The 13,755-nt window shown below is 49.6% G+C and overlaps 1 protein-coding gene and 1 long non-coding RNA gene across 7 annotated transcripts in view; one reads left to right on the top strand and one right to left on the bottom strand.

The window, feature by feature from the left end:
- Nucleotides 1-3: 3 nt before the first annotated feature.
- On the bottom strand, nucleotides 4-12,675 carry Sqstm1 (sequestosome 1). Of its 4 annotated transcripts, none has more exons than XM_028775966.1 (8): nucleotides 12,414-12,675; nucleotides 9,897-9,992; nucleotides 9,431-9,660; nucleotides 9,190-9,331; nucleotides 7,855-7,935; nucleotides 2,864-3,084; nucleotides 2,342-2,540; nucleotides 4-824 (listed from the first exon to the last, which is right to left on the bottom strand). In XM_028775966.1, exons 1-8 carry the CDS (start codon nucleotides 12,610-12,612, stop codon nucleotides 667-669), a joined length of 1,326 nt encoding a protein of 441 aa, XP_028631799.1. In that variant the 5' UTR covers nucleotides 12,613-12,675; the 3' UTR covers nucleotides 4-666. The 4 variants fall into 4 exon arrangements, with proteins under 4 accessions (XP_028631799.1, XP_028631802.1, XP_028631800.1 ...); XM_028775969.1 differs by having other exon boundaries at nucleotides 2,456-2,540; XM_028775967.1 differs by having other exon boundaries at nucleotides 7,855-7,932; nucleotides 12,414-12,642.
- Nucleotides 12,431-13,755, top strand: part of LOC114628018 — a 7,132-nt gene continuing 5,807 nt past the window's right edge. For 2 of the 3 annotated variants that reach the window (XR_003712430.1, XR_003712428.1), the window contains exon 1: nucleotides 12,431-12,887. This is a non-coding gene — a long non-coding RNA (uncharacterized LOC114628018). The remainder of the gene's footprint in view (nucleotides 12,888-13,755) is intronic. The other variant, XR_003712429.1, reaches the window with a different exon arrangement.

The following is a 13,755-nucleotide window of genomic DNA, read 5'->3' as shown; positions in this document are numbered from 1 at the left end:
GGCTGGTTAAAGTGCATATGCCATTTTATTATAGGTTATTTAAAAATCAAGTCAGAGGAAGCTACATGGGGGTTTTGTACTTTAAGCATTAACATTAGACACAAAAACTAAAGTGTAGCCATTAAAAAGAGAGACAATATATTGTAAGATCCTTCAGTTGGCTTCACATGAATTTTCCATCCGCCAGGAGCCGTAGGCCCCAGATGCCTGCCACCTTTCACTCCCTAAGGACAGCCCTCTCTTAACATAACAGCTTTATTTGTTGGAAATAACTACCAGTTGTACTAATCACTTTTAATGAAGAAAACACAGAAGGTTATCAGGCAGGAATTCTGGACTGCTGATGCAATACAGGCAGCAAGAGCAAGTGGGAGTGCAGTATACCCCACAGTTCCCTGGCAGAGGCCAGGCCTAGGGAAGCAGAGGAAGTTCAGCCACAGCCACGGGTACTGGTTCTGTTCTCAGTGTCAGCATATGCACACTCACACACAACTCTCCCCTCATGCACTTTCCTACTGCCTTAAAAGGCATCACACATTCCCACCTGAAGATTCTAGAAGAATGCCAGACACGGGGCCTATAGAAGCCCTGCTGCTCTACGTGATGCAACTACAAGACAAAGGTGGGGAGTGGGGGGAGGGCTCATGGGGCTTGGCCACAGCACTGTCACAATGGTGGAGGGTGCTTTGAATACTGGATTGTATCCAGAGCAGCCCCAATGTCATAATTCTTGGTCTGTAGGAGCCTGGTGAGCCAGCCGCCTTCATCAGAGAAACCCATGGACAGCATCTGGGAGAGTGACTCAATCAGCCGGGGATCAGCCTCTGCCAAAACAAGACAGGAAAGTAAGGAGCCCTGTAGCACCCAGAACAGAGCAGCTCCTGCCTGCTTTTCCTCTTACCCTCTGCTTAGGCCTTACAGGAACCCTCAAAGGCCAGCTAAAGGGCCAAATAGCTTGTTCTGCAGACTTTCCAGTCTTGGTCACAACTGTTCAGTTCTGCCACTGAAGCATAAAACAGCCACAAGATAGGTAGACAAGTAAGTGCAGTTATTTCCTATAAAATTTTACTGACAGATGGTGATGGCTCAAGTCTAATCCCAACACTCAAGAGCTGAAAGCAGGAACATCCTGGGCAACAATGAGACTCCACCTCAAAACTAACCCAAATAAAAGCCCTTTATAGATAATGAACTGTAAATCTCTTAACTGCCTCTGACTCCTCACCCTCTATTATTATTTGCATCTGTCTCGTGTGTACTCATGTTCCCATGTGGGTACACATGTGTGTGAAGGTGTGAAGGCTCAAAGTTGCAGTAAGCCTCTTCCTATATTGCTCTCCACTGATTGAGTTGGGTCTCAGTGAACCCATAGCTTACCAATTCCACTTAGCCACTTGTAAAGGGAGTCCATCTGCCTCCTAAGGGCTGGGACTGTAGACAGCTGCCACAACTGCTCAGCTTTTGGCTTTTTACAAGGGTTCTGGGAACCCAAATTCTGGGCCTCACTTGCACTGCAAGAACTTTATCCAATGAGCCAGTTCTACAGCTCCCATAACCCTGCCTTTTTTTTTTTTTTTTTTTTTTCTTAAAACCAGGCTGTGACTCCATTCTAGAGCCCTGCACATTTGAGCTAAGCAGTCTGTCAGGGAGGTAACAAAGGTTTAATGTAGCCAGAGTGGCCTTGAACTCATGACAGAGCACCTCCCCAGACTCTCACCCATTCAACAGTTTGCTGCCCCTCTGGCTCTTTGCAGAGAAAATACTCTTTGAAGCCCAAACACCAGATCTGGCCCAGATAAGCCATCCACCTGAACCCTGTTGCTCTGGGGTAGCTGGGCTGCCTCTTCTGCAGGGTATACACTTGGGACTGCCCATCCCTGTCCTGCACTTTACACATACTTCTACCTGGCTTCTGCTGGGGCCTTGACTGTGGCACCTGCCTTTAAGGTTTACAACCCCCTGAGGAAATGGTGTGCAGAGTTTGAGTCCACTTCATGGTACATGGCTGCCCAAAGCCAGTGTTGCCTTCCCTGTCTCATCTGCCTTCTCAGAACCCCTGGTATTGAGATCGAGGAATTCCTAAAAATGAGATGAAGTTACTGCTGCTTGACGCAGACAGAAGTGTGAACCATGTCCTAGTTCTCTCTAATGTCAGCTGACAGTGACAGCTGTCACTGCAGGCCGTGTCCTGCAGGCAAGCCACCTGGAGTACACAAAGTAGTAAGGTACTGCCTTAAAAAAAAATCCCAAGCCAGGCTAGCCTTGTTGTGTTGCCAAGACCAGACAGGACAGGATACTCTGAAAGCAAAGAAGGAAAATGAAACCTCTGGTGACCACATGCCTGGTGGGAGATGTGGGTACAGGGCAGCTTCCTTCAGCCCTGTGGGTCCTTCCTGTGAGGGGTCTAGAGAGCTTGGCCCTTCCGATTCTGGCATCTGTAGAGACTGGAGTTCACCTGTGGATGGGTCCACTTCTTTTGAAGACAAGTGTGTCCAGTCATCATCCCCTCCTCCTGAGCAGTTATCCGACTCCATCTGTTCCTGGAATACAACCTGCTGTGAGCATCAGGGTCTTAGCAACTGACAGGTCTAACCCCACTATCTGCTCCCAGCAAAGTGTGGTGAATTCAGGCACTGGAGAGCTGCCTGCAAAATACAAGTCTTCTTCTTTTTGTTTTTCATGATGCCAGGAAATGAACCTGGGACCTCATGTGTATCAGGTAAATGCCCTGATTCTGAGTTACAACTCCAGATCTAAGTAAAATTTTCTCTACAGAGTTCTACCAGAAGGTTCAGGGTAGCTGAAGACACCACAGAAATAGCAGGAATGATAGATTCCCTCAGGCTGAGGCTAGCAGACCTACCTCTGGCTGTCCCATTGGCTCCAAGGCTATCTTTTTCATTTGCTCTGTCAGAGACTGAGCAGGGCCCTCCCCAGCCCCATCAGGTTTGCTGACTTCCGAAGAGCAGCTGCTTGGTTGAGTGTTGCTCTTGTCTTCTGTGCCTGTGCTGGAACTTTCTGCAGAGGTGGGTGTCAGGCGGCTTCTCTTCCCTCCATGTTCCACATCAATGTCAACCTCAATGCCTAGAGAGGAGGAGGAATTGAACTTTCAAGTCTTCCCTGCATCTACCTCGGTGATCTGAGCACTGTGGGCTGAGGAAGTGCTTTCAGACTCAGCCCCCAACGGAGTATATGGATTAGGACATGGGCAGCCAGCATAAGGATGTAGCCACTGGCCTAAACCCCAGAGCCACATAGCTCTAGATATGACCAGACAACTATGTGACACAACAGACCATGTGACAACCCCACAAGCCAGAAACAAACAGCTGAGCTGCTTCTCCCAATCCCAGCCCTGCTAACACGCCATCACATCAGCCCTTCCCCTTCCTCCAAACCAGAGTCCCCCAAGAGGAACCTGGATTCTCCCAACCCAATAGGAAAGCAGGCTGCAGAGGCCAAGCCAATACCATACATAGGCAGAATGCCTAGCCATGACTGCTGGAGGCCACGACACATAGGGCCTCATGATGTGACAATTATACATCTGAACTCCAAGGTTCAGCTGTGTGTGTGGCCCTGAGGCTGGAGAGCACTCAGCCAGCCTAGCAGCCTGCCCACGGTGCTTACGGACCCAGCAGGCTCACTTGTGCTGCCTTTCTAATAAATGGACCAAAGGGCAGCAGCACCCAGCAGCACCCTACAGCCCCAACAGTTCCTTCCTAACCACACACCAACCCACCCTGAGTCCCACTGTGGGCCTTTCAACCCCCTCAGCTCTGCCCCCTGGTTCAAGTTCACATTTGTTTATTTCCTACCTTGTCAATATTTACCTCCCTTTCCCTGTCCTTTTAAGAGATAACCTTTGGCTTTAAAAAACCAAAAAACAGTATTTACACTACTAACACTATATAAATGCATAAATGTTGCTTGCACTGGGCTTATATCTCTTCTTTCTACTGTCAAGGGTGTATCTCCCCTTCTATATCATAACTTCCTGATTCTTCTCCAGAGTCTCTTTGATCATTTTCTGTGGTTCACGGCTATCAGGAACTCATCAGGTCTGGCTTTTCCTTGGAGAGCATACTCAGTGGTCAGGCCCTCCCCAACGCATATGGGATTTGCCCCTGACATTTTCTAGCAAAGGTTCCTGGATCCTCACAGGTGGAGTCCCCAGAGGGCTGACCCTTTGAGATAGTCAGCCATAGCTTCTGATCCTAAAGACACTAGTGAGATACTGTTAGGAGAACCAGGACCACAGTCAGCTTCACACATACAGAACGTCCAGAGGCAGGCACCAAGAAAACCCAGCTGCCAGGAGCTAGTGTTCTCTTAGGACATTTGGCCTCCTCTCAGCAAGGATTCTTCAGTTGTTGTCAGGCAGATGAGGCTGCAATGCTGGACCACTTCTGCTCATTTCTGATGCCCACTTCCAGGTTGGTGCCTTAGCTTTTGTAGCAAAAGGGTCAGGTGATTCAAGTACCAGACATGAGAGCCACCAGCTGGCTGTGTGGGGCCCTGGAGCTCTCTAACCGACTCTGTTGTTTTTTGAGACAGGGTTTCTGTGTGTGTAACCCCAGCTGTCCTGGAACTCACTCTGTCCCAAGTACAGACTGGCCTCTAACTCAGAGATCTGACTACCTCTGTTGGGATTAAAAGCTTGGACACCACAGACCATCTGTAACAGTCTCTTATGAAAGGTTTGCTGGCTTCTCTCTTGTACCTTGGCCTGTCACTCCCATCCTTCCTTCACAGCGGCAGGCAGAGGGTCTTACCGGGGGGGTTTGGTTTTTTGTTTGTTTGTTTTGTTTTGTGACACAGGGTCTCACTGTGTAGCTCCAAGTGGCCTGGAATATTCTATGTAGAACAGACAGGCCTCAAATTCAGTGTTCTACCTATTTTCCTGGTGCTGGAACTAAAGGCATGTGCCATAATGCCCAGCAGGGTCCTGTTTCTTACAAGCGTTCTCTGAACTTCTACTGCTACTTCTTCCTCCTCTTCCTCTTCCTCTTCCTCTTCCTCCTCCACCACCACCACCACCACCACCACCACCACCACCACCACCACCACCATTATTTATGTGCATGTGGAGGTCAGAGGACAACCTACAGGATCCAGGTCTTCCCTACTATGTGGGTGAAACGTTGTTCAGTGATAGCGTGCCTATCTACCACAAAGTTCTAGGCTCAATTTCCAGAGCCACACGCAAAAAGCTCAAGCAAACCAAAATGTCCCTTAAACTGGTCCCCAATACCCACACATGGTTTTCTAAGCACATGCAAAGCAGGATCAAGAGGGTTGTTGAATTAGGGATTTCTCAAAGGAATAATAAATCCCCAAGACTGCAGGGCTCAAGAAGAATGTTTGATGATCTATGACCTACTGTCCCCAAAGCCTGTGTTTTTCAAAGACCCAATGAAGGAAGGCCCTGTGTCCTAGGTGTCAGTGATTACAGCCTCTGAGCCACATAGTGTCCTAGGTGTTTTCCTTGGCTGGTTCTCACACCACCTACCAATAATAGGCCCTGGCTCTGACTCACCCAACCTCTGCCTTCTGTTTGTACCAACTCCTTCCCCTCTAGGCCTGTTCTCACACGGTCATTATAGACAGTTAGCATGAGAGTCATCTCATGCTTAGTTCCTCAGGGAGAAAGGGAAGGAAAACTCCCATGACTTCCACAAGAGCTGAAGCTACCTCAGTTCAAACTTCTTTTCTGGAAACTTGCTAACTTGTGAAGCTCCAGGTATTCCACTATTTAGCAACTCCACACAAGTCAAAGGCTTTTATCTTCCCAGAGGACCTTTGAGTACTGCAAAATAATGCCTGCATGCCCAAATGAAGACCCCACTGGTCCTGATATGCCGCCAGCATGACCTGGTCTTAGCTCTTAAAGAGCCTGTTACAGATGGGCTGTGGTGGCCCAAGCTTAGAGGTATCTGGAAAGCCTCCAACAGAAGTCAAAATCATTACCATGACCATGAGGGTAGACTAGTAATTGAGACTGTGCTGAGTCCCTACACTGTCATTTGTCTACTGAAGGACTCGTCTTTTTCAAAATGACAAAGTTTTCATATGCCAAAATACACACTGCAGAGGCCGGAGAGATGCTTCAACAGTGAAGAACAACTGCCGCTCTTGCAAAGGACCCCAGCATGGTTCTCAGCACCTGTATCAGGCAGCCTATAACACCATCTCCAGGGTTGTCTGCACACCCTCTTCTGGCCTCACTGGGCACAAAACATGCAAATGTACACATATACAGAGACATATATTCATTAACTTCAACAAATACACTCCGAAACACCCTTTCCTGGAGACCCGTCTACCATAACACACGCACTCACTGACTTGTCTTAACAGCAGCCCCTAAAAGCCTAAAAAAGCTCATCTGTTGAATAGAGACAATCTTTCATAACTGAACTACAGTCTCCCAGAACCCCACTACATCCTAAAGTGAGCCCTGATTCTCTCCCAACTGAAGTTCTGCCACTTCGGCCTCCTTGGACAACAATGAGAACCTGGTTCTCTCCAGAGCTGCTTCCTCCAGTGCCAAGGCCATGTGGTCTGACCCAACTGCTTTGTCTGTACTTGGTTTTGGTGTTGGGAATTGAACACAGTCTTAACACTCTACGACAGAGCTACAGGACATCTCATCCTCAGCTGGTCAACTTAACTGCAAGGCCAAGATGTCCCTGTTGTCTCAAGGCTGCACCTGGGGCAGCATGGGCAGAGATGGCCTCCCTCGCCTGCAGTGGTGGTCATGCCTGGTACTACAAGATGAAGTGGAAGATTGGTGGGGCGTGGATACCCCCCCTCCCCTTTCCTCAGCATTCCTTTGGATACTGACACAGCCTTTGACAGGTTCCTGTGGCCACCTACTAACACTGCAAATGTAGTAACGGGATTTGGACAAGCACCTTCTAAACCACCCCAGTGTGCCCAGGATCACAGCATAGAGAGGTGACCCCAGGCTCCCCAGCTCAGCAGGCCTCAGCTGTCCTTTGTATGGAGCCAGGCATGACCCAGAGCATTTGCCTCTAGCACCTTCTCCCTGCTCTCAGAAAGGTTTGGGGTTCTCAAATGAGGGAGAAAAGAAATCCTAGCACTTGGTAGACCAAGGAAGGAAGAATTACACCAGTTCAAGGTCAGCCTGGGCTACAGAAAAAAAGACCATCAACCACCTGCTTTCAAGTCTAAACAAATACAACTTACTTGACTTAGAAAAGGCAGGCTGGTGTTACCCCAAAGCTGTGATAAACTAGCCCATCTGCCAATCTATCTCCCTCCCTACTGCTTCTATCTCCTTTGTGAAGAAAGCTCAAAAATCAGCCAGGAGCTCAACCCTCGGGCACCCATTCCAGTCTGCAGTAAAGGCTAATCTTACATAACAAAACCCTGCTGGTGTCAAGTAAGCATATCTGCCCTGGCCTCTGCAGCATGCCAGGGAAGGCTGCCAAAGGCCATTTACACTTTGAGTCACTGTGGTGGTTTGAATAAAAATGGCCCCATAGGTCCAAGGAGAATAGCACTATTAGGAGGTGTGGCCTTGTTGGAGGAGGTATGTCACTAGGATGGGCTTTAGGGGCTCAGAATCTCAAGCCAGTTCATATCTTGCTGCCTGCCCATCCAGATGTGGAACTTTCAACTTCCTCCCTCCAGCACCATGTCTGCCTGTATGCTGCCATGCTTCCCATCATAACAATAATGGATTAAACCTCTGAAACTGTAAGCCAGCCCCAGTGAAATGAAAGAGTTGCTGAGGTCATGGTGTCTCTACACAGCAACAGAAACCCAAACTAAGAAAGGCACCACGCCACTAGGGTGTCTCACAGGATGGCAAGGAAGCTGACTCACCTAGAGGGCTGAGGGCAGCTGCCACGCTCTCCCCCACATTCTTCAGGAAATTGACATTGGGATCCTCTGATGGAGCAGCTGCTGTTGATTTTTACAAGAAGAAAGATACCTCTAATTCTGTGACTCTGCCACCTACCACAGTCCCAGGACTTGGGTGCCAAGGTTCCTATCATCTAGGTAGTCCCTGGCTTGGGACTGCCTGACACAGTTCCTCCTCTGACCTCCCTCCCCTCTACGAGCTTAGTCCCCTAGTGAGTCACAGGTTGGGCCTCTCTGGCTTCTGTACCAGGGGCTCAGTACAGCCAGTGTATAAATATTGACCCTGTCCTAGATGTACTGTTTACTCAAAATCAGCTATCCCAGCGGGCTGTGCTATCACATGTCTATAATCCAAGCCTCAAGAGGCTGAGGCAGGAGAATCTCAAACTTAAGGCCAGCTTGGGCTACATGGTGAGTTCTAGGCTACCCAGGGCTTCAGAGAGACTCAAGAGGGAAAAATAAATAAATAAAAAATCAAAAGGCAAGCCGGGCTGTGGTGGTGCACACCTTCAATCTCAGCCTTTGGGAGGCAGAGGCAGGTGGATTTCTGAGTTTGAGGCCAGCCTGGTCTACAGAGTGAGTTCCAGGACAGCCAGGACTACACAGAGAAACCCTGTTTCGAAAAAAACAAAAAAACACAAAAGCAAAACAAAAAAAAAAACAAAAGGCAGAATCCCCAAATCTAGAATGTGGGCCTAATTGTGAGTTCTTTGCTTTCAGGTTTTTGAGACAGGATCTTATACCAAGGTTGGCCCTGAATTCCTGTGATCCTCCAGCCTCTATTTCCTGAGGCCCGAGACTATACTGTATGTGCTGCCAAACCTGGCTTTGTGACCATGGTTGTTTTGTTTTTATTTAAAGATTTGAGCAACTTTGGCCCGATATTCCCAAGTTAACCCAAACAAAAGAAAATACAACCTAGAAATCCAGCCACCTACCCATACCTCAGGGCAGCCTGGCAGGGCAGGGGGCCATTTAGGGAAGTTCGTGGGTTTGGGCACTGAGCCCCCTGTTTATTCACTTGTAAAACAGAAATGCTTTGTGTCTGAGGTTAGGAGGATTTGATGCCACGGGTAAGGACAGAGCGTAGCACAACAAAGGAACACTTGTGTACTATATGCAAGGCCCAGGTTCAACCTTCATACCCCCAAAGACAAAAAAATTAAAGCGATGTGAATATACAGCTTATTGTGGGGACTTCTGGATGTTAGGCTATGGGGACGACTTGGCCAAGGGCCCACCTAAACTAGCTGGCCACTTACAACACCCAGAAGCCAGTTCCAATGCCAGCCTAACCTGACTCAGCTGTGGGGCAAGGGCGAGCATCCCCTGCTCGAGGAGGACGTGGGCTCCAGTTCCCCGGTGGGCCCATCTCCCAGCCAGGCCAGCCAAAATGTCCATGTTTCAGCTTCCGAAGCCAGCGGCTATGAGAGAAGCTCTGGGTAGGAGAAAGCAAGACAGGGCAGTGAGGCGTCAGGGTTTTGAGCTCCCACCACCCTGTATATCCCACCCCCAGGACTGCAGAGAACCAGCTCACATCAGAGAGGTGGCCAAAGGGGTTGGGAAAGATGAGCTTGCTGTGCTCCCTGTGCAGGCCCTTCCCCTCGCAGACGCTGCACAGGTCATAGTCTGGGCACACGCTGCACTTATAGCGAGTTCCCACCACAGGCCCGTTGCAACCATCACAAATCACATTGGGGTGCACCATGTTTCGGGATGCCTCCTGAGCACATGGTGGGCGATGTTCCCGCCGGCACTCCTTCTTCTCTGCAGGGAGAGTCAAAGAATCCATTCAGAATTTAGTTGCTAAGGACAACCAGGAGGTACCAGGCCCTGCTCTGTTAAACACTGATGGCCCACACAGTAGGACTTCTGAACTTCTGACAAATCCCAGCCCCCCTACACCCACCCCAAGGCATCAGAACTCATCTGTATCCTAGACAACTCAGACTCCTGACCTTTAAAGGAAAACCCCATAGGAAGTACCTGGATTCAGTCTTTACCTTTAATGTAGATGCGGAAGATGTCATCTTTCACATAGGACATAGCCATTGTCAGCTCCTCATCACTGGAAAAGGCAACCAAGTCCCCATCCTCATCTAGATTGTTTAAGAAATAACATATCAGAGCCAGACACAGCTCAGTGGTGGACCATGTGAAAGGCTTAGATTCCATTCCCAGAACTAGAAGCCAAAAAGGCAGTAGAGGCACCCAGCATCTCCTGGGTGCTCACTGCTGTAATGTGCAGAGCCTAGTGGTAAAGGGACATCTGCAAAGGCTCTAGACTCGACCTGGGTGCTGGGGCAAGGAGCAAGATAGCCATTCATTCTGATATGGGATGAATACGTGCTCCAACATAGGTCCTAGATCAGTTACATGCAGAAGGCAGAACGTGTGTGTGTGTGTGTGTGTGTGTGTGTGTGTGTGTGTGTGTAAGGATCTAGCCTCCTGCCACCACCACTGGGCCACCTGTACCCTCAGGCCATGCCTAACCAGGCCTAGGGCCATCACCTGGGAGATCCCAGCCAGTACCCTAGTCCTGACAGCCCAACCCTTCAAAGGCCTCAGGCTTCAGAAGGGAAGGAGATGGTCCCAGCTGTCCCTCCCTTCAACTACAAGGCTAGAAACCACTGTGCAGTCAGACACCATCTACGTTACTCTGAGGATGAGGTGGTTTTGATTGTTCTGTTTTGGTCAATTCTATGTTGTCTGCTTTTAGGGGCAGGACTTAGTATGCAGCCCTACCTGGCCTGACACTACTTAGAGCAGGACAGCCTACAGCTTGTGGAGAGGTGAGCCTCCTTAGTGCTGGGATTACAAACAGATACAACCAGGCTTCTAGGTGATTTTTTTTTTAATATTTACACACACACACACACACACACACACACATTTATGTGTATGCATGTTGAGTCCCGAAGGAGCTGCCGCTGTGATGAGTGCTAGGAACAGAGCTTGGGTCCTCTGGAAGAGCAGCCAAGGCTTTAATCATTGAGCCATTTCTCAAACCCATCTGGCTTCATTTTTATGTTAGCACACAGGTACTGGGATCACAGCCATATGTTTATATGTCAGTACAAATAGTCTTCATCCACTTCATACAGGCCAAACCACACATCTGCAGGCTAGGCTAAGCCTCTGGGTAACCACTTAGCAAAAGCTACCGTAAGAGAGATGGCCTCAAAGATACCAACAGCCCAATGTCCACCAACTAAAGACCAGATAAATTAAAAAAGACATATCCAAACAGACTATTCTTCATATACAACAAGAAATGAAGTACCACCCAGTCATACAGCACATAAGTGGAGTCCTTGCCTAGCATATGCAAAGCCCTGGGTTCAATCTCCAGTAGTGGAGGGGGGAAATGTACTGGTGAGAGCTACAGTAAAATGGGCCTTGGACGTATTAATAAATGAATGAACAAAACTTCACTGTGCCAGTCTGGTCTACAGAGCAACAGCCAGGGCTACACAGAAAAACCCTGTCTTGAAAAACCAGCCAACCAACAACAACAACAACAACAACAAAAAAAAGGCCAAGCCATTGTAAGGCTGCATTTATATAAAGTGTTCTAATTCCTAATAGTAAAATGAATACATTGCCTGGGACTGGAAAGGATACAGGGTGACAAACAGGAAAAAAAACACATATATATATATATATATAATTTATAAAACAATAAAGAGATTCTAAAAACTGCAAGGAGCTGGGGAGGTGGCTCAGTTAGTTACATGAGGGCCTAACACACATGAGGCCCCGGATTAGATCCCTAGCACAAAGAAGATGACTCAGAAGGACAATTTGGAGATACAGGCCATCCAGGCCACACAGTAAGACCTGTCTCTGCTAATACAAAAGAATAATCGTCATACACCTTTACGGGGTGAATTGCACAGGACCTAGATTATAACGCAATTACACTGAAAAATTTCTGTCTAGGAGTAATCCCTGTGATTCCTGCACTGGAAAACTGAAACAAGAAGATTGAAGTGAGGCCAGCCTACTCGTGAATTCAAGGACAATCAGGCTACGTGGCTTTATCTCAGAAAAGAGAGAGGCTGACCAACCAACCTGGCCTACCCACAGTCCTCCATAAAGAGATCTCAATACCGTCCCCTCCCAGAGGGAGGGCCTTGGCCGCTTGTTTCTTGTCAACAACCTCTAGCTCCACCCCATGCAGTCACCAGCCACTCCAACGCAAGAGACTGAGCTAGTTCCGGGGTCCCCTACCTCCTTTCCCACGGGCTGCCCCACCCCGCCCCCCGAAGCTTATTTACCCGCGTCACTCCTCTCTACCCCTCCTCCACGTCTGCCTGGTCCCAGCTCTTCCGGGGCTTTAACTGAACCCACCACCTGGCGTTACGGGGAGCAAGCGAACCGCTGGATGTTAGCTGAAACCTGAGCGGCCGCCTGACCACCCTGTCCCTACGGGGAGCCAGAGGACGCGCCGCCGCGCCCTCGCCCAGACCTGCTACTCCGTGGCGGGGGAGGTTGGCTTCCCCGCCCCAGGCCCTCACCGCGGTAATGCGCCTGGAAGCCACCAGGCCGCAGCGTGGGGAACAGCACAGCCACTCGGCTCAGCAGCCTCTCGCAGGGCCCCGGGCCTGCCGCGGCTTCTGCCTCCGGCTCCGGGCTGAAGCAGAAGCTGAAGCGGCGGATCTCGCGGGTCGCCTCCTCCTTGCCCAGAAGATAGGCCTTCACCGTGAACGACGCCATAACGGTGGATTAGGTACGGACGAAACAGCTGGGCAGTGGCGGCGGCGAGAGCCCAGCTTTTATAGAAAACGGGGGGGCCCCGCCTCATGGGGGCGGAGCTAGAGAGGCTCCGCCCCTCCCTGCTGTCTGGGCGGCCGCTCGAGCCCCTTTGATAGGACCCCCCTGACAGGTATGGGGCCGAGGTGGCCCCCATTGCTTACTCTTTTCTTTCCCTCCGAATACATGGGTGATCCCAAGAAACCAACCTCAGCCTCAGCTCGTTGGGAAAAGGACTGGTAAGTATCCGAGCCTAGGTGCCTCCCAGGCTTGGGCCTACCTATGACTCAGCAGTGTAGTCCCCAAGCCAAGGGGGATGGATGTTCAGGCCAGAAGCTAGGAGGACAGAGATGCCTACTGTCAGGTAGCCACTCCTTGGCCAAACAAGCTGTTTCACAGGATGCTATTCCAACCCTCCCAAACATAGTGTCCCCGATAGTAATCCCCTGACCCTTCTCTCTCTCCAGGCATCCACCATGACCAGCCCCTCACTGAATAAAGGGACATCACCCACCATCTTAGGCCTGACCCAATTTAACAAAGATCAGGTTGAGAGGTGTTAGACAAGCACTGGTGACATCTCACAAACCCACCCTGTAGGAGGGGTAGCCTGCGCTCCAGAAGCAGCAGTAGTCACCACCTGTTCATTTCAACCAGAGGTTCCTCACAGCAGCCCAGACACACACACACACACACACACACACACACTCTCTCTCTCTCTCTCTCTCTCTCTCTCTCTCTCTCTCTCTCTCTCTCTCTCTCTCTCAGGATAAAGGGGGAGGTGGGGAGGCGCATGTATCTCAGGCCTTAATGGCTTCAAAGCACAAAGGGGTCAGACCACCTGCCCTCCAACTAGGAACCAAAAGACAGGCTATAACCAGTCCTGTGCCATAGGCTTGTTATCTCAGCTGTATGAGATGCTGAGGCAGGAGAATACCAAGTTCAAGGTACTCTGCTTGAGCAACTTGGTGAAACTGTTTCAAAATAGAAAGTGATCCTAGTATTTGGGAGGCTAGAGGTTCTGGAGTTCAAAGCCAGCCTTGGCTACGTGAGGCTTCTCAGAAAGAAAGAAAGAAAGAAAGAAAGAAAGAAAGAAAGAAAGAAAGA

This window comes from Grammomys surdaster, unplaced genomic scaffold (assembly GCF_004785775.1).
Source record: "Grammomys surdaster isolate TR1022 unplaced genomic scaffold, NIH_TR_1.0 262, whole genome shotgun sequence".
NCBI classification, from domain to species: Eukaryota; Metazoa; Chordata; class Mammalia; order Rodentia; family Muridae; genus Grammomys; species Grammomys surdaster.
Note: the sequence above shows the minus strand (reverse complement) of the source record. Positions and strands in the feature narration are given on the sequence as shown.